The sequence below is a fragment of the Macadamia integrifolia genome, chromosome 5 (assembly GCF_013358625.1).
Source record: "Macadamia integrifolia cultivar HAES 741 chromosome 5, SCU_Mint_v3, whole genome shotgun sequence".
NCBI classification, from domain to species: Eukaryota; Viridiplantae; Streptophyta; class Magnoliopsida; order Proteales; family Proteaceae; genus Macadamia; species Macadamia integrifolia.
Genome location: NC_056561.1, coordinates 23424 through 49906, shown reverse-complemented (window position 1 = coordinate 49906; position 26483 = coordinate 23424). Strand labels below are relative to the sequence as shown.

The window sequence follows — 26483 nt, the reverse complement described above, 5'->3', positions numbered from 1 at the left end:
CCCACAATCACCAAATCCCTAAACCCTTCTATGAAAAAATCACAAAACTACAATTACATTTCTCTCTAGCTCTGCCGTTGTGGATGCATCGGTTGGGCGCAGATGGCTTGCGAGCCAACATGAATCGCTTATTTCCCTTTTAATTCTACTCGTGTCGTGCTCCAATTCGAGTAATTTCCTCCCCAAATCAGAACAGAGGATGAGCCATATTAATAGCCGATCTTGAAGGCAGCTAGCCCATCTGCTGGTTAAAAAGTGACCGTTTGAATAAGTAAAATTGATAGGAGAAGACACCAATGGATCATTCTTAATCGACTGAGAAGAGTCCTCAATTACCCTTAAACAAGTACAGTTAAAAGCTCCTATTCCTATTACTTGTGAAGGGAGGCATTATTAGAGACAACAATAACTGAAATGTTATGTTCTGACAGTTTTCTCCCATTATGGGGTGTATAACTTTAGTGGCGGAGATGAATGGGGGTGTATAAATTTAGTGGCGGAGATGAGAACTCTTAGGGCCCGTTTGATTACGTTTCTGCTGTTTCTGTTTCAAGAAACGATAGAAACAGAAATTTCCGTTTCTGGGAACAGAAACAGAATTTTGGGTGTTTGATAAGCCTTGTTTCCATTTAATTGGATGATTACAGTGTTGTATTTACATTCCGGTGGATAACGATCGGTTGTACTTTTTCCGATTTTGTCTTAGTTTTCTCTAATCGGATCTAAAACGTCCGTTTCCAGCAAAAAGGTAGTCATTTCTTCCTCTTGCCCTCGGACCCACTTGCCCCTTCTTCTTCTTCTTTCTTCCTCCTGCAACTCCACCTGCCACTTCCTCTTTTCCTTCTTCCTGCAGCACCACCACCTCCACCCCCTGCTGCCACTTCCTTTTTTGCTGCTGCTGCTTGTTCTTCTTCCTTCAACACAACTCGGCCCCACACCAAGAACCCAACCCGCCTCTTCCTCTTCTTCTTCCTACAATGTAAGCTCTCTAGATTCAGCTGAAAAAGTGGATGGAAGCCAGAGGAAAGAATAGTCAGAGAAACCCCTCTACATTAAACTAGTTTGTCCTCTTTCTCTCTCTATCTCTGATGGGTGAGGCGATGGGGCTGCGGTGAGGCCGATGTTGAAAGATCAAGGTTTGCGACGGGTGAGGCGATGGTGGTGAAGGGTGCGATAGGTGAGGCGAGATGGCTCGCAGTTGGGGATTGTGACCTCGGTAGAGAGTTGCAGCAGTCAGGCGAACGATATTGGTGCTGCGGCGGAGGCGTCGACGGCGGGGATCGTTTGGGGGATTATTCTCGGAGAGACAGTGAATGTAAAAGGATAAGAATCCCACGAAGCAGAGCGCGGTGAGGAGTACCACCACTGTTAAAGCCATGGAGGCGGAGGCGGAGGCGGAGGCGGTTCCCGAAATGGGGTTTAAGAAACCCAAATAGACGACAGCTGACAAGATGGAGAGGAACTCTGTAGGTGGAGCTAGTCGGAGACGGTGGTGATGGTAGTGATGCCAAACTCCGTCTTCAATATCGATTTTTTGTGCCCCATTTTTGTTTCGAGAAATGAGCGAAACAAGTAAAACTTGTTTCGTCATTCATGTTTCTTGAAGCATAAATTGTTATAAATTTCAATTTATGTTTCAAGAAACAAGTGTAACAGAACACTTTTACCAAACGGTATTTATGCCGTTTCTTTGTTTCTGAGAACAAGAAAACACAGAAACACGTTTCTGGTTACGTTATCAAACGGACCCTTAGAGATGACTTAGTTTTTGTGTAGAGATTTGGGTCTCACCGACTTTAATATTAACTCTGACTCCTCCCTGTACCTTGTGGAGCTGATGTGTTGTTAATATCAAGAAGTAATCAACCTCTATGATTCTTTGAGAGCTCATGCATAGTAGATTGGTTAGCTAACTTTGCATGTGATTCTACTATAAATTCGATTTTCTATGGTGATATAAAATGTAATATTTCATTTTATAGATGATTTTCATTTGAATTTTGTGAGTGATTGAGTAATTTGTATTTCATGAGTTAGGATAAAACGGGTTATATCCCCCTCTGTTTTAAAATATTCTGTTTTTCTTATTAAATAAATAATATTCAGGTTAAAAAAAAATTACTATCATTAAACAAATCATTTTTTGTAGAGTGGAAGGAACCAGGCATTGCATTATCATTCTTGATTAAAGATCCCTTTTTAATCATTTTAAAAGAATCAAAGAGATCGGGATGTGGAGGCAGATGAGGATGGCATCTCCTCCCCAAAATCGTAAAGATGTCTTTTCAATCCTCCCAAAGATTTATAATTTTTGTACAAACTTAAGAGTGCCCTTAGGGCTTTAGGGGTGCATGAGGAGAGTAGGGCAAGGTTTTTAGAAACGGACTCGGTCAATCCGATTTGGTCCGATCCAGCCGATTCCAAATCATTTTTGGGGTAGAAGAAATTGACTTGGCCGAAATAATAAAAAATAAAAAATAACTTAAAAATCCAGGAAAAAAAATAAATGTTTGAATAAAGACAAAGAAAAACACAATATCGGTCATTTAAAATTAATAATTTATACTAAAAGTGCATTTGTTATATATGAAAATCATAAATATAATATTCAGAGTAAAAAAAAAAAAATTCTCCTGAATAATATATATTTTATGGGTAAGAGAATGCTACCTCATTTCATAGTGATGCGGCAAAAATTGACTGGATGATCTTCCCTGCAGTTCCTGGTGCTCCAGCCGACCTGCATAGAAGAGAGGACAGGGGAGAGCCGGGTTGACTCGACAGGGGACTCTCCGATGTCTAAGTCAAATCTTTCCACAGCAAATACTCAAGAGAGTTTTCAGTCAAAAGAAGTGATCGATCCCCCATGATGGAGGCTTACCTTGGTATTTATAGGCTGCTGATGGAGAGTGAAGGAGGGGCGTTTGTGGAGAGTCCTGTTTAGGCGTAAAGTCCTTGAGGGGAGTGGCTCTGTGATTCTGAGAATATTTCGGGTTCCAGAGCATGTTCTGGGAATATTCCCCTTTGATCTCGGAGGTGCAAGTCGTGAGAGGGGTGGACGCATCTGATGACGTGTAGTGGATAGAGTCCTGCCCCCGTGATCAGGGATCATGCCCTTTGAATGTAAGAGTGGATGTGTGCATGTTTCTGGGTGCCTTACTTGACTGTGCCAAGCCGAGGTGACAGCTAGGGCTGATGGAGGGTCGAGGTGGCGGCACGGCTAGGTGAGGTGCCGAGGTGACAGCTCGGGCAGATGGAGGGCCAAGGTAGTAGCATGGCCAGGTGAGATGCTGAGGTGACAGCTCGGGCTGACAAGGTAATCATGCAGCATTGGTCAGGATGCTCATTGCCCGTGCCGTGGTTAGGGAGAAATGCCCTCATCACATAGGTATATGCCAATGCTTACGGCAATGGAAAGATGTATGAGCATCTTTAGTGCGGCGACAAAGCAATCTTTTTGCACCGCTATATCTAGGTTTAGATACATGCAGTCCGATAGTTCGTTCTTTCTTTCTATTTTATATAAAAATAAAAAACCAATGTAATAAAAAACCAGTCTTTATTAGTTTGAACTTTGAAATTTATCCTTCATAGAAAAACCCACTAAAGGATTTTATTTTTAGCAATATCTAGGGTTTTAAGATCCTTATTTGCTGTACCAAGTTAAGTAGGGATCAGAGGCAGCATGGTTTATGGAATCGGATCATATCGGTATGGACAAGGGTAACAAGGTAAAAAAAAAAAAAAGACCATTTTTAATTCAAAACGTAGGGTATATCTATCCAATCCAGACCAATACATGCTTAGCCGCATCGAGATCGGATCCCAAGAGCGATTCCGATATCTTAGACTTCAACCATGAGAGACATGCAGTGACATGCATCTAAGTTGATGGGAACCATCTGAGAGCTAGAATGATACTTGCCAAACCTTGAACAAATCCCACCTTCTATTTTTCCCTTAACTTTACTTGTTTGGTAAATACAAAATCATAAACCAGAACCCAAAAAAAAAAAAAAAAAACCATGGACTATAAAACCCACATAGTAAGGCTGGTTATATGGCAGGGCAGCACAAAGGAGAAGAGATGAGAAGCATTCCAGAGATATCTCTAGGTTCCACAGTCCGAGGCATTCCCTCCATTGGAATGGGGACGGCAGTGTATCCCTTCACTGCTTCTGAAACCATGAAGTCAGCGATTCTCCATGCAATCAAACTCGGTTACAGGCACTTCGACTCAGCTGCTCTCTATGATTCAGAGCAGCCTCTTGGAGAATCCATCAAAGAAGCTCAAAGCCTGGGCTTAATCAAATCCAGAGATGAACTTTTCATCACTTCCAAGCTATGGTGTACTGATGTTCACCATGACCGTGTCCTTCCAGCTCTCAAAAAGACTCTCCAGTATATACAAAACATCAATATATCCACAAACCCTTTTTCTTTCTTTAGAAGTTAACTGTATTTTTTCCCCCTTCTAAATGACTGTATCTGTGTAGGAATCTTCAATTGGAGTACCTTGATCTCTACCTCATCCATTTACCTGCAAGTCTGAAGCCAGGGGAACATGAAGTGCCCTTTAATAAGGAAGACATTCTCCCCATGGATATCAAATCTGTTTGGGAATCAATGGAGAAGTGTCAGCAGCTCGGCCTCACGAGATTCATCGGAGTCAGCAACTTCTCTTGCAAGAAGCTCCAAGAATTACTTGCTGTCGCCAAGATCCCTCCTGCTGTCAATCAAGTGAGTTTGTTTAGATCTTTTCTTGATTTGTTGTTGTGGAAGATTAAAAGGCTGAGAGAAGGTTATGATGTACTGTTTGTTTTTATAAGGTGGAGATGAACCCACTTTGGCAACAGAAGAAGCTGAGGAAATTCTGCAAGGAAAACGGAATACATGTTACTGCTTACTCTCCCTTGGGTGCCAAAGGAACAAATTGGGGCACTAACAGTGTTATGGAGTGTGAGGTTCTGAAAGAGATAGCAGAGGCAAGAGGAAAGACAATCGCTCAGGTGAGATCTTACTGTCCTTCACTCATTCTCCATTTAATTGAACTTTCAACGTCATGGATTGGATTTTTCAATGTCTCCGTATATTTGAACAGCTGATTGCTCAGTTTGTCCGTGGCTTGCCAATACAGTGCATGGGTGTGGGGGTCGAAGGATCAACTCATTGTGTTTTCGCATTTGTGTCATGAGGAACCCGTTCCCTTTCGAGTCCAGATCAGGTCTTCGTAAGAGAATCATTCTTGTATGATGTTTGATCCATACTTGATTGGAATCCACTCAATGTGAAAGCCTGTTGTAAAAAGAGAGAAATTGAGTGAATTCCAAGTGTAGATCAAGCACCGTACGAAAATAGTTGTGAAGCTATAGATTGAGTTGCTGACTATATGTTTCATGAATATTTGTGTAGTTATAAATTAGGTTCAAGAATTGAGAAATATAGTGCAAAGAATGGACTCAAATCCTCGGTGAGTGGTGAGTGGTAAGTGGTTGTGACGATCCAACGCTTAAAGGGTCCCGACATGCACCCTAGTCATTGAATCTTCACTGCCGTTCATTGTCCCCTCGCAAAGGATTGACTCTTTAATGTTCTTTTTTTTGGGTAAAATCAAAAAATTGACTCTTGTGTTTCACATTTGTTTCTTAAGACACCACTTCCCCTTCCCCCTTGTTAAAGAATCTTTTGTAGGTCTAGTTTAAAGTCCCATTGGACAGTTTAGTCCTCCCCCGGCCAAAAAATGAAAAAACAAAGACAAATTAAGCATTATGTGACCTTAATCAGTTAATCTGTCAATACTCCACTATTCTAGTCCTGTTTTTCCTTGGTTATATGCCGGTTAAGGGTGTTAATCAGTCTGATTTCGGTTATTTGGTCCGTTTTGGATTAGGTTGCACTATGATAGAGTGAAATCAAAACTGCACTAGACATGAATCAGTCAAAATCAAAATCGTTTTGCATTCAGTCCAGTTTTATCAGTTTCTATTTAATTTTTATTATCCGATTTACATGTTGTTTGTAGTCCGATTCACATTCGGTTTCACTTTTACACATTTTAATTCTATTTATACTAATTCATGTCTCGATATATTACAAGCGGTGTGACTTGTGAAGCTGAGTTTTGCATTCAGTTGACCCCATTAAGTTGGGATAAGACTGAATTTGTTATTGTTGTTGTTATTATTGTTGTTGTTGTTGTCGTCGTTGTCGATGTCGACGACGACGACTTTGAGGTGGCATCATATTCCATAAAAAATCAGGGATTTGGAAAAATAATTCTTATCATTGGTGACGTGATCACTTTATTTATGTCGACGATGACTTTGAGGTGGCATCATATTCCATAAAAAATCAGGGATTTTGAAAAATAATTCTTATCATTGGTGACGTGATCACTTTATTTATGGTGTTTAAGTAACATTGTGCTATGTAGCTGGCTTTTGTTCATTGATAAATAAGTGATTGCTTCGGAATGTTCACTATTTACATCGTGTATTTTTCTTATCCTTGCTATATATGTTGGGGGGAATTATAAGACATTGGAAAATTGTAAAACCATGAAATAAGAAAGAAATTAGGGATAAACTCCACCAAGCTGTCTCATGATCCTAAGATGCTTATCTCTCTCTCTCTCTCTCTCAATATGGATTTTCTTAAGTACTATCGTTTTATCTCGCCAATGCCATATATTATAATTAGAAAACTTAAGTATAAAGTAGAGAGAATCCCATTATGTAGTTTCAAATCTTTTCATTAAAAAATATATAAATTAAACTAGCTTACTAATGCATGGTGTAGGTTTGCTTGAGATGGGTGTACGAGCAAGGGGTGAGTGTAGTTGTGAAGAGCTTTAACAAGGAAAGGATTAAAGAGAATTTTGAGATCGTTGATTGGATGCTAAGCCAAGAAGACTTGCAGAGGATTGATGGGATTTTATTACAACAAAAAGGGTTGACTGCTGTAGAATTTATCTCAGAAGAAGGCCCTTACAAGTCCCTTGATGAGTTTTGGGATGGGGAGATATAGGGATGATCATGGCCTTGCAATATATGCATCTCTAATGCAATGTGCAAACATATTTTGAGTCTTGTAATTTTCTGCTTGTTCCTTGGGAAAATAACAACTTAGTCAATTGACTCCCTCGCAAGAAGGGTCTTGTCATAATTTAGCCCATTTTCAATTTATGGATTTAGGCTGTGTTGTACCTCATCCATGAGTTCTTCATGTCTGTTTGAATAAATCAATAAAATGGCATATGTGTGGGATATGTTGGGGTCTAGCCAAAAAAAAATAAAAAAAATAAAAAAATAAAAAAAAGAAAAAACGAAAAAAATGTGGGATATGTTGACTGATATGGCTCAAATTATTACATCAATGTAGCTCTTTTTATGTTGCAATAAAGGTTTAATAGTGGCACATACTAAGTGATTTTTTTTTTTTTTTTTTTTTTTTTTTAAACTAAGTGAGAATTGCAACTCCAACATTAAGTGAAATAAATTAGGAATTGTCTCCCTATTAAATGAGAATAAGAGTTGTAATCTCATTCCTTGATGGAAGTAATTGGAGTTATTATGTGTATAACTACATAATAAGATAAAAGGTTAGTTATGAATCATTTATGAATTGAGACAGATTCAACTCAGAGCACTTTTTGATTTGTTGCTCAAAATTGGCTTTTTCTTCAACCATACATGTGATTCATTATATGAAAAATATCCCACTATTTCAGGAAAGCAATTAAATCCGATCATAACAATAAAAGTGGCAAAAATTTCTCTCTTTTTATAATGGTTGATTTTCCTACACAATTAAATAAAGAGTTAGCTTCGAATGTTACCTTGAGATTTTCTTGATAATGATAGATAGTGATAGTGGACACTTTCGGATGGCAATGCCGAAAATAGAATCTATCTATTCTTTCAGCGGGTGTTCACCATTTTCTAATCGAGAGATCCCATTTTCTAGACTATACTTTTTGTTTTTTTATTCAAGTTTTAATACAAACTGATCTTGAAGCCAAAAAAACACCCCCACATGGTAAGGCTGGTTTTATGGCAGAGCAGCACACAGGAGAAGGGATGGGAAGTATTCCAGAGGTTTCTATGGGTTCTATAGGCAGAGGCATCCCCTCCCTTGGCATGGGAATTCTCCCTTGGGTGCCAAAGGAACACCTTGGGGCAGTAACAGAGTAATGGAGTGCATGGTTTAAAGTATCGGTCCGTATCATATCGTATCTGTCGATACGTATTCGTATCAACCCTTATCGATACGATATTGACCGATATAATACATGAAATTTTTAAAACCCTTTTATATCGATACGTATCTTACGATACACACCGATACGTATTGATACACCACCAATACGTACCGATACTCTATGAAAAATTTAAAATTGAAGTTAAATGTATGTTTCGATATGTATATGTACGTATCGGTGTGTATTGGTATGTATCGATACGTATCGGTGTGTATCGATATGTATCGACTGATACACACTGATACGTACATATACGGTCATAAAATGACCAAAATAGGTAATTTTTTAGAAAAACATAATTTTTTGAGGTGTTTTTATTCTAAAGTTACTGTCAACCATTTTTCTCTCTAATTAAAATGGAAATCAAGATTGAGAACAAGAATTTTACATTTATGGGACAACTACAAACCTTGGATTCTTAATGCGATACTCTCAATTTACTGTTTATGCATAATACATGTTATATATAATTTTTTTTAACTATTTTTTTATATAAAAATATATAAAAAAATGTTTTCTATCTATTTATGTGTGTATCTTTAATATATTTTAATGTATCTTCAATATGATATAATATTTTTTGATATATATTTTAATTTTGATCGATCAATATGATGATTAATATCGATACTTTAATCCTTGATGGAGTGTGAGTTCTAAAGAGATAGCAGAGGCAAGAAGAAAGACAATTGCTCAGCTCAGATGAGGTTACTTTCCTTTACTCATTTCAATATGGCCCACAAGATGTACACATGCATGAAATGACCTTAACTTGCTGGTCCGACTGTTCCACTCTCTGTTTCCAGTCATTCTTGGATAGGGGCCGGGTTTTGTCTTTATTGGATGGGGGGAGTGTGCCTAAGTGATGTTGGGTCCTCCTTCCCACTTCTTCAATACAGTGACAGACCCAGCAGTTAACAGTTCACAGGTGTATGACGGTGAGAAGATACCAATTCACCTTCTCATGTCGTTCTAACTTCTCATCCATCAATGTCATCCGCTTCTCAGCGCCAGATCCTCTTAGATAATGATAGTTTAGTCTTCCACTTTAATACCATTGATTTGATTTTTGTCCGTAAGGGGAGAGAATATGTTTTTCTAATATTCTCGTTGAAAATTTCTACTCTCAAATATTCGGTAAGAAAGAAGCAGTACAAAAAAATCCAAAGTATCAATTAACTGAGTTTTATTGGCATTGAATATATTTCCAGAAATATTTTACCTTCTCTAAATTTTGATTTTTTTTTTTTGGTGAAGTCTAAATTAATCTTTTTACCAGAACAATACCGATATTTTCCAAGAAAGGAATGATGGTTATGAACACTTCTTAGACTAGCTTTCATAAAACTAAAAGCATCATTAGGGGAAGGGACAAAGACTCCCCTTGAATTGTTTCTGTTGATTCACATGAGCAGACAGGTCACAAGAGTGATATTATTAAAGGTGAAAAAAAAAAATAAAATGATACCTGGTTGCATAATCATTGCGTCCATACACAAAAGACATAAAATTATGGCCCTACTCATATGAAATACAAAATATCCATCATTTTTTTATATTCCTATGCACCCTTTCATTGGCCACTCTGATGCAAGTGCCACGTGATCATGCAATGTTTTCTCTCTTATTAAAATATAAAATGGTGAGACAAGGTCTCTTGCCAACTCTGATAACCCTTGAGGTTCATTGCCCTTCATACATTAAAGGAATTCTTTAAAATGTAATTTTTAAACCGAGTCACTTCATACTAGGAATTATATATATATATATATATATATATATATAAAAATTTCATATTAGAAAAACTTATTTACATTTAACCAAATCTCTCTCTCTCTCAAAGTGTGTGTGTGGTGGGGGAAGAGTATTCTCTGTTACAATCATGGTTTTAGGTATTCAATTGTAAATTATAAGTTTTTTGTTTTTAAGAAATTAAATTTTTTTTGACTTAATATATATTTTTTTGTTAGATATGGAGCCCAGTATACGTGCTTTTTTTTTTTTTTTTTTTGGGTTCTTGAGATTTTTTCAATGATTGACCTAATGCCTCTTAGTTGTAACTTGTAAGGTATGATCCACTATCAACAGATTGAATCATGTTTTCGTACAATGATCGTTCATATGTCTGATTCACAATTAGAATTTATTCAATCTCTCAATTTGTTATAAAAACGAGAGAAATTAAGGGGCCGTTTGATAACGTTTCTGTTGTTTCTGTTTCTGTTTCAAGAAACAGCAGAAACATAAATTTCCGTTTCTAGAAACAGAAACGGAATTGAAGGTGTTTGATAAATCATGTTTTTAGAAGTTGATAGTAACCAATGAAAGAATGGCCACAAGTCGTTTCTAGAAATGGCGAAACAAGTTCAACTTGTTTCGCCTAAGTCGTTTGTTGAACCATAAATAAGTAAAAATTTCTATTTCTATTTCTGAAAATAAGTGAAACGGAACAGTTTTATTAAACGCTTTTTATTCCGTTTCTACTGTTTGAAAGTAGAAATACGTTTCTTGAAACGTTATCAAACGGGTCCTAAGTAGATTCCAAGTATAGTTGAGGCATAATATGAGAATAATTCTTGTATAAAGACCTGACCCAGAGTCCCAGACTTGAACTAGATCCTGTCCCACACGTTAATGTGTCTAACGTGCACTCTACAGCTGGAGATACTTGTTTGGATGCTATCAGCCGTCCGAGGTGCGCTATATGCGTTGATGTGCCAAAAGAGGATCCGGGTCCTTCTACACCAATAACTTGGCTACTCTTGGGGCTTTGGATATGCCTATATATGGTGACTTCCTAAGGCTGGTGTTACGGAAAAACAGCACATACCTGAAGAGATGGGAAGCATGTCAGAGATATCCTTGGGTTCCACAGGCCAAGGCATCCCATCCCTTGGCCTGGGTACGGCAACTTATCCCTTTACTGCTTCTGAAACAATGAAGTCAGCCATTTTCCATGCAACCAAACTCGGTTACAGGCACTTCGACTCAGCTGCTCTCTATGCTTCAGAGCAGCCTCTTGGAGAAACCATCAAAGAAGCCCAAAGCTTGGGCTTAATCAAATCAAGAGATGAGCTTTTCATCACTTCCAAACTATGGTGCAGTGATACTCACCCTGAACGTGTCCTTCCAGCTCTCAGAAAGACTCTCCAGTACAAACAAAACCTAAAATCCTTCTTCTTTAAAATTTATTGCAACCCTATTTTTTTTTTCTTATAAGAGTTTCTGTGTAGGAATCTTCAATTGGACTACCTCGATCTCTACCTCGTCCATTTTCCTGCACGCGTGAAGCCAGGGAAATATGAATTTCCCTTTAATAAGGAAGAGCTTCTCCCCGTGGATCTTAAATCTGTTTGGGAATCAATGGAGCAGTGCAAGAAGGTTGGGCTCACCAGATTTATTGGAGTTAGCAACTTTTCTTGCAAGAAGCTTGAAGATTTACTTGCTTTCGCCAAGATCCCTCCAGCCGTCAATCAAGTGAGTTTGTTTAGAACTTTTCTTGACTTCTTGTTGTGGAAGTTAAGAGGCTGAGAGAAGGTTAATTATGTATTGTTTGTTTATAAAGGTGGAGATGAACCCACTTTGGCAGCAGAAGAAGCTGAGGGAGTTCTGCAAAAAAAGGGGAATACATATTACTGCTTACTCACCCTTGGGTGCCAAAGGAACACCTTGGGGTACTGCCAGAGTTATGGAGTGTGAGGTCCTAAAAGAGATAGCAGAGGCAAGAGGAAAGACAATTGCTCAGGTGAGGTCTTACTTTCCTTCACTCTTTCTCCATGTTCAAAGGGCTAGTTTTGTAAAATGATCGAACGATTCATTTAGTTACAGTATGGCCCACAAGATGCACAGAGTATGCTTTTCACTGCCTTCATTGGACAAATTAAGCATTATTTAACCTTATCCTGCAAGTCCCATTACTCTATCCAGTTTTCTAGGTTATGTGCTGGGGTTATCATCAATAATTTGAACTTTATACTTAGTGGCCTCTAAAATATTTTTTTTTTTTTTTTTTTTTTTTTTTTTTTTTTTTTTTTTTTTTTTTTTTTTTGAGATGCTGAGCTTAAATAAAAAAAGAAAAAAAAAAAAGGAAATATATATATACATATATCTAGATATATGGGAGAGGGATACGTATGTCGCCGATATCAAGTATGCTAACGGATAGCACCAATAGGAACACATGATGGAGTATCATTCAGAAAGGATATGAGGGTCATTTCAGAAAAAGGGAAGAGAAAGATAAACACAATGGGTGCTAGCATACATGATATCGGCGGCATACCCAACCTTTTCCCTATATATATATATATATATATATATATAAAGACAGGGGAGGGAAAATTTACAATCAAATAAAAATGGAGAACACCAAACCTAGGGTGCGGAGGAATAAGAGGAAGATCTCAAGCCAAAGTTATCGATCGCCCTCTGTCAGAATTAAGTCTAATTAGACACTTGTGAAGGATTTTGTTTCTAATACTAAAAATATTATCAATCCAAATTTTCTCAATTGTGTACGAGGAGGTAGTTCATCTCCTTTTATTCTTTTCCTGCCAAATTTGGAGATCATTGCGTGAAAAATTAACTTCCTCATTACAAAATTTCATTTGAGTAATTAATACCTAGGGTATTAAATCCCTAGTAGTCTGCTAGATTGTCATAGAATAAGAGGATTGGATCAATATTGGAGCAAAGTCAGCTTATATACTGGTGAGATTGCCCACCCATCTTTAGATCATGGTTTACGATATTGGAATCAATCTTGAGATTGGAGAGAGTTGATACCGACAGAAATACCTCTTTTTGTCATTACAAAAATGTGTTTTATTTTAATTTTATTATTTTCCTCTTTACTGATCCAACGATATCGTATTGACCAAGAATCAGGATTATATCTATCCAATCCAACATATTCAGGATGATTTGGTCCAATCCCTCAAACCATGCTCCGAATGCTCCTCTCCCAAGCCACACTTCCTCTTAATTTTTTTCCAGCCTTCCACCACCGGATCTTTGTCAGTGTCAAGTGTTTGCTTTATTAAAAGACAGACCAATTACCAAACCTCCCCAGTTATGTGTAATAAGAGAAATTGGGACTAGGTCTGGTCCTTTCTTTTGTTTTGTTTTATACTAGACGAATCTATTCGAATCTTAACTAAATTTTGTTATCAAAGGTCAAGTCGAAACATGATTTTCTAACAATAATTTAACTAGGCCAATGACGATTTTAAAATACCCTAGAAAATGGTAAAACCATGAAATAAGAAAGAAATTTAGGATAAACTCTACCAATCCCTCGTGATCCTAATATGGTTATGCTCTGATATGTCTCTCTTTTCTCTCTCTTATCTATGTCTTAATATGGATTTTCTTAAGATGTATTTTCCTTTTATCTTGCCAATATGATTTATATTAGTTAAAGCTTAAGAGTAAAGTTTTGAGAGAATCTTATTATGTAGTCTTGAATCTCTGCATTAAAAAAAAATGTATATATATATATATATATATATAATTTAACTTATTATTTAATTGTATAGGTTTGCTTGAGATGGGTGTACGAGCAAGGGGTGAGTGTAGTCGTGAAAAGTTTTAACAAGGAAAGGTTGAAGGAGAATCTTGAGATCATTGATTGGACACTCAGCCAAGAGGAATTGCAGAAGATTGATGGCATTTCACAACAGAGAGGGCTTACTGCTTTGGAATTTATCTCGGAAGAGGGTCCTTACAAGTCCCTTGATGAGTTTTGGGATGGAGAGATAGCATAATATATGTGGGTGATCATGACCTTGCTATATATGTATCTCTAATGTCAAATTGTACTCAGTTCAATGTAGCTAAAAACACCAGCATGTGTGTGGGATATATTGGCTGTTGTGGTCAATTTGCATCATCAACATAACTCTCTTTATGTTGCACTAAAAGTTTAATAATGGGCACATATTGTTGTGTATGTGGGTTTCAGATGGCGGTAAATGCATGTGTTTGGTTAGTATTATGTCTCATAGGCTTGTATTGTAATGTGAAGTAGTTATGCTAAGGGTGTTGGTTATTATTATCGTGGGAAGTAATTTTTTATTTACTTATGAAGTAATTTGATTGTGTTAGATCTCTTCTAATAGTGGGAGGGAACAATTATTGTAATCAATTGATATTTTCTTTATATGTCTTATCACTAATGAAATAGTTAGACTTTGATAAATTGGTTCTTACAATTTCTCTATTTGAGTATGGAATCTCTGAACAAGTTTGAAAATACCATCTTACAGTGGAATTTTCCTCCCCTACTTCTGTGATTTCATTCCCTTGGCTACTATTAGGGGCAATCAAGTTTCGTGTAAGAGGTCATGGCTTATGGCAAGTGGTGGACTACCTCGAAACCCCTTTTTTTCCTTAGGAGAATTTACTATCACTCACCTACATAAGGCCTATATTGACTAAAATTTCCCTACCTTTTACTTTCTTTGTGATACTCCCATGCTTTTGGACTCTTACATCTCTTTCTCCCTTGCTCTTTTTAAATACCCAAATTACCCCTCCTTTCACCTATACCTTATTAAACTTTTTTCAAATTGATTGATTGGTTCAAAAACACTCTGGAAGGATGGTACAAATTAAGGGCATGGTTCAGTTAGTTGGTATTGAATTGTCCAAATTAAGTGATCCGCATCGATATTGGTTGAGAACGATATAGATCTAAATTAATATCGATTGAGACCGATACCAATCCAATACCGTTAAAAAAATAGATTACTAAACTTGTGATGATGGATGAGACAAAAAAAAAAAGATTTAATAAATAAACACTATTCCTGATGATAGATGAGACAAGAAAATAATAATATAATAAATAAACAATATCTTTAAGTGACTCAATATTAATGCATTTAAAGAAAATAAAAATAAATAAATAAATAAAATAACGATATGGGAGTCAAGAAGGAGTTTGAGTTTCAGGCAACAAAGCAACATTTGAACCAACTAACATGGAAGGACAAGCCAGTTGGCTGATTAGTAAAAGCATGTTTTTGAACCAATCAATTTGAAAAAAGTTTAATAAGTTACAAGTGAAAAAGAGGGGTAATCTAGGTAATTAAAAAGAGCAAGGGAGAAAGAGACAAAAGTCCAAAAGAAGGGGATTATTAGAAAAAAAAAAAAGAAGTAAAAGGTAAGAGAGTTTTAGTAAATCTAGGCGAAGTGTAGGGGAGTAATAGTAAATTCCCCTTTTCCTGGGACTCTTAATCATGTTTCAATTTTTTAACTGGGACTAGAAGGTTGATGGCACTTCAAAACAAATGGGGTATCCTGCGTTGAAACTTATCTCAGAAGAAGGCCCTTAAAAGTCCCTCGATGAGTTTTGGGATGGGGAGATAGCATACTAATTAACGGTCATCAAGGCCTTGCTATGCATGCATTTCTAATGTTATTTGCAACATATTTCGAGTCTTGTAAGCTTTTGTTTGTTCCATAAGACAATAATAACTTAGCATACTCTCTCGCAAGGAGAACCCTATATGTGGGATTGTTGGTTAATGTGGCTCAAATTATAACATCAACATAATTCTTTTTATCATAGAAAAAAGCCCTTATAAGTCCTTCGATGAGTTTTGGAATGGGGAGATAGCATACGAATTAAGGGTCATCATGGCCTTGCTATATATGCATTTTTAATGTTATTTGCAACATATTTCGAGTCTTGTAAGCTTTTCTTTGTTCCATAAGAGAATGACAACTTGGCATACTATCTCGTAAGGAGAACCCTCTATGTGAGATTGTTGGCTGATGTGGCTCAAATTATAACATCAACATAACTAATAGTAATTCCAAGATTAAGTGATAGAGGAATTTGTAACCCGAGAACCCCATTTCCTTCATGAAAGAAATTGAGTTCTCGACATTGATATTATAAGCCAATGAACCCTAGCTTCAACAAAAAGGTCAATTATTATGACTTCCCTACACTTACCCTATATTTACTAAAACTCCCATACTTTTAATTTTTTTTTCTAATACTTTCCTGCTTTTGGACTTTCAAACTGTATTTGGTAATGTTCTAAAAAAACGTTTTTGGAGTATAAACGGAATAAAGCGTTTGGTATGTAAAAGATGTGTTTCAGGTTTTTTGGAACAAAAAGTGAAAAAAAAAAAACATAGAAATGAAAATTGACGGAACAAGAAATCCACGTTCCGTCAATTCAGTTTCATTCCAACTTAAAAGAAAAAAAAAGGAAAATTATCTTGTACCACCCCTATTTTTAAAATTTATTTGAGAAACCACCCTAATTTTCTAATAATATCGGGTACATTCCTCATTTTGAAAACAAAATTACTCTTAAATCCATTCCATTAGATAAAAAGCGTTAAGTGATGATGTGGTGCGTTTTCTATTTTCTAAATGGCAAGTTTACCCTTGAGGAAGGGTAAACTTACTATTTTACCCTTCCATGTAAAAACCCCAAATGAACAGATTGAAACATTGAATCACAGGTTTAGGGTTTAGGATTTTTTTGCTCTGAGAATGGCCACGATCACCTGAGGACTCACTTTTCCTTCTCTCAGAAATCACACTCAGCACAAAGATAGCTACATTCTTATGGTTCCTTTTCTTTCTTCTCTCTTTTAAAAAACTGCTTCCATTTCCTTGATTGAATGATGAGTTGGTAGTGGTGTTTCAGTGGCGCTGGTTTGGGTTTTGAGCTATGGTGTTTGTTTCTTATCTATATGATTTAGGAAATAGCCTGGTGGCGGTTAGATGCGTTTGGAGATGGTCGTACTCAAGCTTTGGATTTCACAAAGTTTTAACATTTATGATGTTTTAACTCCTTGCAAGTAAAAGTAAACAAGTGAATCTGAGTTCTTGCTTTCTTGGATTCAACATAATTTCAGGGTTTTCAACCCCAGTTGTGACCTGCGGCTGGTAGTTTTATGCTGTTGCCTACCGTGGTTAGTTAGCTGGGCTGTTCCTTTCTTGTGTTGGGTAGTATGGAAGGTATAATGGTCTGTTATGTGCACTGTTTGTTTGCTATTTAGTCAGATTACAAAAACTGTCGTTAGTTCTAAAGTCAGTACATGTTTGGAGTTATTTGGAGGTCCTGCATGGGGTTAACTAAGATGTCAGCTAACCCCTGGTTCTTCTCTTTCTTTCTCCTTCTTACCGGAATCGTTGAGTCCAAGAGGGAATAACATGCCATGATTGAAGATTTGTATCTCTCCTTAGCTCCTTTCAGCAATCCAGGGTTTTTCTTAGAAATTAAGGAAGAAAACCCTCTTTGGATGTGTTCTTGGAGAACTCAATCTCTGTGCACTCATCTTCATGGGTTTAGGATGAGAACCGACTCATGGGCCACCTTGAATTTTATTAGCTTGGATCCTCATGAAGGAGTGAACTGAACTTATTTAAGTTCTGGATTTGACTTTGGTTTGAGATTTCTAGTATTTTAGCAGAAATCTTTGGTCTTCAGCACTTTCAGTCCTCGTACTCAAAGCAGCTGCTTTTGTTTTTGTTTTTTTTTTTAGGGGTGGGTGGAATCAGATCTGTCGGTTTTTTAGGTGTTCATCGTCGTTTTCTCTGAAATCAGATCTATTGGTTTTTGGGTGCTAAAGTCTGGTCTTTGAAAGTAAAAGAGGGGAAAATGATAAGAAATAGGATTTAGTTCAAAATTCGTTATAGGTTCAAAGAGTCTTTTCCATTTTTAAACTAACGGTGTTTGTCTTTGGGGACACGTTACAAATTTTGGAAAAATTAGGATAGCTTCTCAGATAAATTTAAAAAACGGGGGTGGCACAAGATAATTTTCCTAAAAAGAAAAGAAGAATTTTTTTTGCAAATCGTTCTCGATAGTCTTTCACACCTCTCTCAACACCGCCCTAGTATTGCGCAGAGAGGAGAGAAGACACCACACCACTGAAGCCCCTGGTTCTCTTCACAACAAGTAACGCCGTTGGCCCCGCAACCTCATCTTTTCTTTCTACCTGCTTCTCTTTTCTTCAAACTCATCTCGCCTTTGATTTTTTTTTTTTCTTCTATAAGTAGAAAAACTTGATTTCTCGCAGAGAGGAGAGACGACGTTGCCACCCCTGTTCTTCGTCGTTCATCAGATTTCTGTTCATCGGCTTTCAATACGAAGTATGATTGAGATTTGGAACTTAAAATTCTGGAAGAATTTCAAATTTCGACCTAATTTGCTGTGGTTAGGGTTTGTTCTGAGGTTGTTCACAGAAAGGTTTGAGCTTCTCTTCTCCCTTTCTCTCTCTGCTCTCTTGCTGTGCGCAAAAGTGGAATTTGATAGTCATCCTCCACCACCTCCCTTCTATTGATTCTTTTGAGAATTTTCTTAAATTCCCTCCAAAGAAAGAAAGAGAAGCAATGTTTCAGTCATCTAGACTGTCATTAGATTCTTCTTCTTCTTCTTTGTCCACAATTGCTATTGTTGTTCGGGCAAACCTCGCAGCCTGAGAAAGAATGAATTCCTGCAATCATCGAATGGGTTCCGGCCATATGTGCTAGGCATTGGAGGAATTACATTTTTGGGGGAAGAAGAAATTGGGATGGAGAAAGAGGAGATGGACATGGGGGACAAATGAGAAAGTCTCTCCATATTTATTTGAATTGTTATGCACATCTGAATTGTGAATAAATTGGTAGGGAGAGGTTTAGGTGTCAGGGAAATGTATGTATAGGTTTGAGAGATTCATGAAAAAATTGACAAGCAGGTCTATGAGGCAGTAGCACTTCTGTTCCTATGCTGCTGCTTTGTGGGTTTTTCATTATTGTCATTTTTTTCCCCTTCTTTCATCATACTCCATTTCTCTTTCGATTTTCTATTTTATAGTATAATGAATATTATCAGTTACTGACATTCATTTCAAACCATTTTACCTACAATTTGTTCTTCAATCTTGTGTTCTACAGGGTTGAGTTTCAAAGCAACAGGTCTATCACTTGAGCATTCTTGTGGGTTTTTGTATTATATTTTTATCCTTTGGAATTCACACACACATTCCAAGTCCCAACAGACCCAACTCTTCTTAAATTGAAGGCTGGAGAGTAGGGGAGCATGAGGCATTGAACCCAGTTTATGATAAAACTGAGACTTGATAAGAGAACCCATGCTGGCCATGAAAAGTTAGAGCAAAGGCATCTGCTCATGGAATCATGAATTTTTGTCTTCCTTGGACACTGGCCATGCAATGATACTACTCAAAGAGTTCCCAACCAATATGGTTTAAAAATTGAAAACTCAATGCATTCTAGTCTTTGGATTTGAACAGAAAGTGAAAGTATGATTATGTAAAGAATCAAGGCATAGTTACTTCTATATTTTTTATATTTTAGAACCACTTTTTTTTCTTGGGTATCTACTACTTTAATATTTCCCAAAAGATTATCAATTTATGATAGTATTTTAATTGTGTTATTTCTGTAATTATTGATTTTCATTTAGAAAAACGTTTTTGAAACAAGTTTTACCAAACGCCACAACCATGGTCTTTCCGTTCTGAAATTGTTTCATAAACAAATTCACCAAACACCATTTTTTCGTTTAAAAACGGCGTTTTAACATACAAACTGAAATTTTCATTTTTGACACGAAACCTCGTTTCTGGAACACCAAACGGAGCCTTACATCTTCTTCTGCCCTTTTTTTTTTAAATGTCTAGATTACCCCTCTATTCACTTGGTAACCAATCAGTTTTCTTCTCCTCCTCCTCCTCCTCATCTATCTCTCTCAAAATGTTGGTACTGATATCATTTTCAACTCGATTCTAATGAACCATTTTCATTAATGGCAGAGAGAGAGATCGAAAAGCATGAGATGGGTTGGTGTGAGAGGGAAATATAGGTAGGAGTGGATGTAGGAAGGTGGCAATTCAAATGCCCAAAGCAGAATCCTCTCTACCCAGATAGATGTTGAGCCAAAGGCACATAGATAGTGTGTATTGAGCGTCACAACACATGAACAGAGCTTAGATGCCCTCAATTTACAAAACCAATCCCCATTTCACCGGCTTCCAGCCTTGTGTCGACCCTGGCACTGCAAAACTATGAATTGCATCGACCCCAGCCAACGCATCCTTGCAGCCCTTCACCGTTATATAGCGTCATCTCTGAATCGTGCATAGCTCGCTGCCCTACTTCTGTTTAACTCGCTGACAAAATAAAATCTGTTTTACCGCTATTTCGCTTGTTGTCCTGCCGCGCCTTCATTACCTAAAACCAGCCCCTATTATCTCCTTCCATTACAACCTAGCCCTAAAATCTCAGCGCTGCAATCGCAGTCCCAACCATTGCATTGCTATTAGCACGCTTTGCAACCACAGATGGACCCACCCTACCCATGGCCCACTCTTGTGCATCTCTGGTTCTGTGCAGATGCACTCTAATAGCGACTCTAGGCTCTGCATCGCTTGACCAACCTATTATGGTCTCGAGCTCGTAAGCATGTAAACGAGGTGGGTGAATCCGAACTTTTAAGGATATTTTCTTGAGACAAGTATCGCAGCTCCCTGCTTCCCTTGTTCCTGTTTCTCTTACCTATTGTGAAGAAGAGTGCTTGAAACAATGAAGGCTAAATTGGTAACTCAAATGTTTACTTCAAGGGTAAACAACCTCCTAATCCGTAGCTTGAATTTCAAATTCATTGATGCCGTTACATTATTCCCCTCCTAATTTATAGACGCCTAACTTAATTCAATAACTAACTCCACAAGAATAGATCCACACCAACTTCTGTAAAGACTATGACTTGATGACTAATTCTTAGTCTACTATCCGTTGCAAGACTCCAGCAACAACTAAACAACTAAATGACTACTCTACCCAGCCCCTTGAGGCTTTATTACATTAATATTTAAAATGCATAAAATTTCCTTCCTCTTAATTTTCACCCTTGTCCTCAAGGGTAAATTCTGGAAAGCGAATCTTCATTTGTTCTAAGTCCTCCCAAGTGGCATCTGATGGAGACAGTCCCTTCCAATGAATCAAAACCTCTTCTTTTCACTTCTTTATTCTCCTGTCTAGCACTGCTTGTGGCCAAGCTATAATGACTTCCTCTTCTTGCACCATTGGAAGCTCCTGTTGTGCTTGTATGTTTGCACCAATCTTTTTCTTCAAACAGGATACGTGGAAAATGGGATGAATGTGCGAGTCGCTTGGCAGCTTGAGCTTGTATGCTACCTTTCCAATTTTCTGTAAAATCTCAAATGGCCCATAATATCTTGGTGATAACTTAAGATTTTTGTGGAGAGAAATAGAAACTTGTTTATCCGGCTGTAGGCATAAATAAATAAATTCCCCTTCTTCAAAACTCTTGTCCGTCCGATGAGCATTATAAAGTTTCTTCATACAGTTCTGGGCAGATTGCAATTGATTTCTCAATTCCTTTAGAACCTGATCATGGTCATATAACTCCTTATCCACTGACTCCACTGGTGTTGCACTTGGAATGTAAGACAAGAGAGTTGGTGGAGGTCGACCATAGACAATCTCGTATGGCGTTTTTTTTGTAGAAGTATGCATACTAGTGTTATAGCAATATTCTACCCAAGAAATCCATCGAGCCCAGTCTTTTGGTTTGTCACTTGAGAAGCACTGTAGATACATTTCAACCATTCTATTCACCACTTCAGTTTGTCCATCGGTTTGTGGGTGGTAACTTGATGACAAATTGAAATTTGTGCCTTGCAAACGGAAAAGCTCCTTCCAAAATGCACTAGTGAAAACTGAATCTCTATCACAAACTATGGTTTTAGGCATTCCATAAAGTTTGAAGATATTATCAAAGAAAATTTGAGCCACTAACGATGAAGTGTATGGATGAGAAATTGGAATAAAATGCGCAAATTTTGATAAACGATCTACTACCACAAAAATTGTAGTTTTACCCCTTGAAGTTGGAAGTCCATCAATGAAATCCATGGATAGGTCTATCCATACTTGCGTAGGTATGGGAAGAGGTTGAAGAAGGCCTGCTGGTGAAGTATTTTCCCATTTTTGACGTTGGCAGGTGTCACGTCTTATAAAAACTTTCACGTGGACTGGAATGCATCTCCTCCATCATTGTTGGGATCAAAATCCTCTGTTTTTCTCATCCCTGTTTTTCCTTGTTTTGCTACTTGCAGAACACGACATGTGGACAACAGAGGATCCAACGGTCAAGGTTGGGTGAGGATTATTACATCCGGTGCGTTGGTCTTAAAGTTGTTCACGTGTCGTGTTCTGCAGGTAGCAAAACAAGGAAAAACAGGGATGAGAAAAACAGAGGATTATTTTCCTCATTGTTGGGACTAAAGAAGACTCTGCTAACAAAAATATTCTGTACTTAAAAAACAAAATACCTTCTTTATAGTTCCAAGGACCCACAGCTTCACCTTGCTGCACTCGGTTCACAATTCCTTGCAAAACCAGATTGCTTTGCACTTCTTCACGAATTGGAGTGAGCCATAGAGGCACTGGCTGTGAAATCGCTAAGCTTTCTCCCATCTCCTCTCTTCTTGATAGGGCATCAACAACTTAGTTTTCCTTCCCGGCTTTGTACTCCACCACAAAGTCATAACCCATGGGTTTCACCATCTACTTTTGTTGTGCAGGAGTAATAATTTTCTGCTCCCAAAGGTACTTTAAACTCATTTGGTCAGTCCTCACAGTAAATTTACACCCTAAGATGTAATGCCTCCACTTTTGTAGATAATAACCAAAGCGAACATTTCGTTTTCATATGTAGATAAAAATCAATTCTTACCCTTTAAAGAATGGCTGAAAAAGGCAATGAGCCTCTTTTCTTGCATCAATACTCCTCCTACTCCTGATCCTACTGCATCACATTCAATAATGAAAGTTTTTGAGAAATCAGGCAAGGCAAGAACTGGAGCTCGTGTCATAGCTTTATTTAATTCTTCAAAAGCAGCTTCTGAGCATGTATTCCATTTGAAGCATCCTCTTTTCAGCATGTTGGTTAAAGAGGGTGCGATTTTATCGTAATTCTGAATGAATTTTCGGTAATATCTCGTTAGCCCCCAAAACCCACGTAGAGTCTTCAACGTTGATGGTTTTGGCCATTCAATCATAATTGAAATTTTTTCAGGATCTACTGCCACTCCTTCATGATTGATTACATGACCAAGATACTTCACCTCTTGTTCCCCAAAACTGCACTTTTCCATCTTTACAAACAATTGGTGAGACCGTAAAATTGCAAGTGTCATTTTTATATGCTCCAAATGTTCATCCCATTTTTTGCTATAAATTAGAATATCGTCAAAAATACCAAAATAAACTTACGGAGGTGGTCTTTGAAGATGGAGTTCATCAATGATTGAAATGTTGAAGGAGCGTTTGTCAAGCCAAAGGGCATTAGCTGCATGACAAGAAACTCGTAATGGCCTTGGTGAATACAAAAGGCTGTCTTCTCCTCATCATTGGGATGCATTCATATTTGATGATAACACGACTGCAAGTCAAGTTTGGTGAAATAAGTGGCACCCTGCAATTCGTCCAATAGCTCATCATTAACGGGTATTGGAAATTTATCCTTCACCATTGCTTGATTGAGAGCCCTGTAGTCTGCGCACATCCTCCATGAGCCGTTATGCTTCTTGACCAGCAACACTAGTGAAGAATAGGGGCTGTTACTCGGCTTAATAACTCCAGATTTTAAAATATCAACCACTATTTTTTCAATCTTTGTTTTTTGGTAATGGGGGTATCTATAAGGATGTAAGGAGACAGGCTCACTTCCCCCTTTTAGACTAATCTGGTGGTCATGGGTCCTTTTAGGTGGAAGCCCTATTGGTTCTTGGAACACATCTTCAAAATTCTGCAGAATTTTTTTGAGCCTTCCGTTAGATATCTCAGAGAAAAATTGGAAGAAAATTTACCATTTTCAGGTTGCATGGTCAAGGCATGGATTTGTAGCAAAATTCCTCCTTATTTTTTCCTGATATCCTTGCAAATTTCCTCCCCACCCACAATCTTGTCCTCTGGAATTTGGATTCCCTGTAGTATAACCTCCTTTCCATTTGTTGAGAAGGACATCCGTAGCTTAGAGAAGTCCCACACAATGGGACCCAAAGTGCTCAGCCATTGTACCCAAAACAGCATCATACCCTTCTAAAGGAAGCAAATAGAAGTCCACTATGATGGAGACTCCCTGCAGCACCATGCAAACCCCTTTGCAATGTCCAGAGCTTGTCAATTTTTCACCATTAGCAGCTACTACTTCAAACCTTCCTCCATTGTTAGGATTCAACCACAATTTTTGTGCAAGTTTATAATTAAAAAAATTATGGGTACTACCGGAATCAATTAAAAATGTTACCCGTCGGCGACCGATCATTCCATGGACTCGCATTGTTTGAGGAGCTCTAGATCCCGCAATTGCATGAATGGAAATCTGTGGTACTTCTTCTTGGTTCGCCATCCCCATCTCAGTTTCCACATTTTCAGCATCATCATCATCATCTGACCAATCTCCCTCAATAAGGAAGAGCTTCTTGCAACGATGGCTGGGCTGAACTTCTCGTTGTAATTGAAACATAAACCTTTTGCTCGTCGTTCGCTTAGTTCCGTTGGAGAGAGTTTCTTAATCGGCATCGTTGAGTTGCTGTCACTACTTCGATTGACCATGAATTTCTTTGACTCATTAGAAGAGGATAATTTTCTGGCTGATTGATTACGAGCCTCATACAATCGAGCGAGGCCGATGGTTGCTGATAAAGTGGTGGGTTTTGCTGCTTGTACGTCCACCTTAATTCCTTCCTTAAGACCACTAGTGAAACAACCAAGTTGTTGTTCTTGTGTCAATTTTCCCGCACCAATCAACAATCGCTCAAATTGGGTTTGATAGTCTCTCACCAACCCAGTTTGCTGCAATTTAGTTAAATCACGAAAAAAATCTTGATATTGTGTAGGACCATACCTCACATGGAGTCCTTCTTTGAATGCTGCCCATGAAATGGTTTCTTGTTCATTCTTCATCAACTGGTACCATAGCTGGGCGTCACACTCCAAATTGAAAGAAGCAAGTGGTACATGCTCCTCATCTGGAGTTTGGTGAAATTCAAAAAATTGATCTGCCCTGCAAACCCAGCTGGTAGGGTCTTCAGAACCATTAAATTTTGAGAAATCCAATTTCACCATCTTCGGCAAATATGTTCCAGCAGTACCAATGGTATTTGTATTGTTTTGACGACCATTGGATCCTCCTCCATTACGTTTTTGTTGGTTGTTGGAGGACTCAGCATGATCATGGCTGCCAGTAACGTTATCAAGGCGAGTGTTGATGGCTGCAAACGGGTTTTGCATTGAGTCCATCATCTCCTTGAATTTGCGCTCTTGTTCCTCCTTCAAACCACCAATTTTAGACTTGAGTCAGTGCAATCCGCTGGTCAGCCATGCCTGCCTTTGATACCAAGCTGTTATGGTCTCGAGCTCATGAGCATGGTAACGAGGTGGGTGAGTCCAAACTATTAAGGATACTCTCTTGAGACAAGTATCGCAGCTCCCTGCTTCTGGTATAATGTAATGCATTTTAAATACTAATGTAATAAAGCCTCAATGGGCTAGGTAGAGTAGTCATTTAGTTGTTTAGTTGTTGCTGGAGTCTTGCAATGGATAGTAGACTAAGAATTAGTCATCAAGTCCTAGTCTTTAGGGAAGTGGGTGTGGATCTATTCTTGTGGAGTTAGTTATTGAATTAAATTAGGAATCTATAAATTAGGAGGGAAATAATGTAACGGCATCAATGAATTTGAAATTCAAGCTATGGCTTCGGAGGTCGTTTACCCACGAAGTAAACATTTGAGTTACCAATTTAGCCTTCATTGTTTCAAGCACTCTTCTTCACAATAGGTGAGAGAAACACGAACAAGTAAAGCAGGGAGCTGCGATACTTGTCTCAAGAGAGTATCCTTAACAGTTCGGACTCACCCACCTCGTTTACACGCTCACAAGCTCGAGACCATAACACAGCCTTGTTATGCCCAACCGCCTACTTTTCCTCCATCATCGCTCTGTCTCACACAACATCGCTATTGCAACCATAATCCATAACCCACTCCATCATGTACAGCAGCACACCTGTCACTGGACGGATCAAGTTACCTTTTCTTCTTCTATGTCGATATTCCATGATGATATGTTGTTTAACTACTGCCTCTAGAATCTCTGGATGTGAGAGTAGTATATCAATGGGGAAATTCCCTAGATCAATGCTCTTTTTACATGTAC

General features: G+C 37.9%; 4 protein-coding genes and 1 long non-coding RNA gene across 7 annotated transcripts; 3 read left to right on the top strand and 2 right to left on the bottom strand.

Annotated features, from left to right (window-relative positions):
* Nucleotides 1–4068: 4068 nt before the first annotated feature.
* Nucleotides 4069–7265, top strand: LOC122079110 (non-functional NADPH-dependent codeinone reductase 2-like). Of its 2 annotated transcripts, none has more exons than XM_042645363.1 (4): nucleotides 4069–4347; nucleotides 4497–4740; nucleotides 4830–5009; nucleotides 6799–7265. In XM_042645363.1, the coding sequence occupies exons 1-4, from the start codon at nucleotides 4088–4090 to the stop codon at nucleotides 7024–7026; spliced, it is 912 nt and encodes a 303-aa protein (XP_042501297.1). In that variant the 5' UTR covers nucleotides 4069–4087; the 3' UTR covers nucleotides 7027–7265. The 2 variants fall into 2 exon arrangements, with proteins under 2 accessions (XP_042501297.1, XP_042501296.1); XM_042645362.1 differs by having other exon boundaries at nucleotides 4069–4401.
* Nucleotides 7266–11007: 3742 nt separating this feature from the next.
* On the top strand, nucleotides 11008–14459 carry LOC122078508 (non-functional NADPH-dependent codeinone reductase 2-like). The gene is made up of 4 exons (XM_042644522.1): nucleotides 11008–11412; nucleotides 11494–11737; nucleotides 11826–12005; nucleotides 13798–14459. Exons 1-4 carry the CDS (start codon nucleotides 11099–11101, stop codon nucleotides 14023–14025), a joined length of 966 nt encoding a protein of 321 aa, XP_042500456.1. The 5' UTR covers nucleotides 11008–11098; the 3' UTR covers nucleotides 14026–14459.
* Nucleotides 14460–18128: 3669 nt separating this feature from the next.
* Nucleotides 18129–19032, top strand: LOC122078190. The gene is made up of 2 exons (XR_006139986.1): nucleotides 18129–18189; nucleotides 18291–19032. It is a non-coding gene; the product is annotated as an uncharacterized LOC122078190 (long non-coding RNA).
* A 3510-nt stretch (nucleotides 19033–22542) lies between these two features.
* LOC122078232 lies at nucleotides 22543–25747 on the bottom strand. 2 transcript variants are annotated; one of them, XR_006140012.1, is made up of 2 exons: nucleotides 23538–25747; nucleotides 22543–23070 (listed from the first exon to the last, which is right to left on the bottom strand). XR_006140012.1 is itself a non-coding variant. In XM_042644128.1 (2 exons), exons 1-2 carry the CDS (start codon nucleotides 25569–25571, stop codon nucleotides 24588–24590), a joined length of 834 nt encoding a protein of 277 aa, XP_042500062.1. In that variant the 5' UTR covers nucleotides 25572–25747; the 3' UTR covers nucleotides 22543–24587. The 2 variants fall into 2 exon arrangements, 1 of the variants encoding a protein (XP_042500062.1); XM_042644128.1 differs by having other exon boundaries at nucleotides 22543–25023; nucleotides 25174–25747.
* On the bottom strand, nucleotides 22988–23461 carry LOC122079523 (uncharacterized mitochondrial protein AtMg00860-like). The gene has a single exon (XM_042646057.1). It carries the CDS (start codon nucleotides 23459–23461, stop codon nucleotides 22988–22990), a length of 474 nt encoding a protein of 157 aa, XP_042501991.1.
* Nucleotides 25748–26483: the final 736 nt, after the last annotated feature.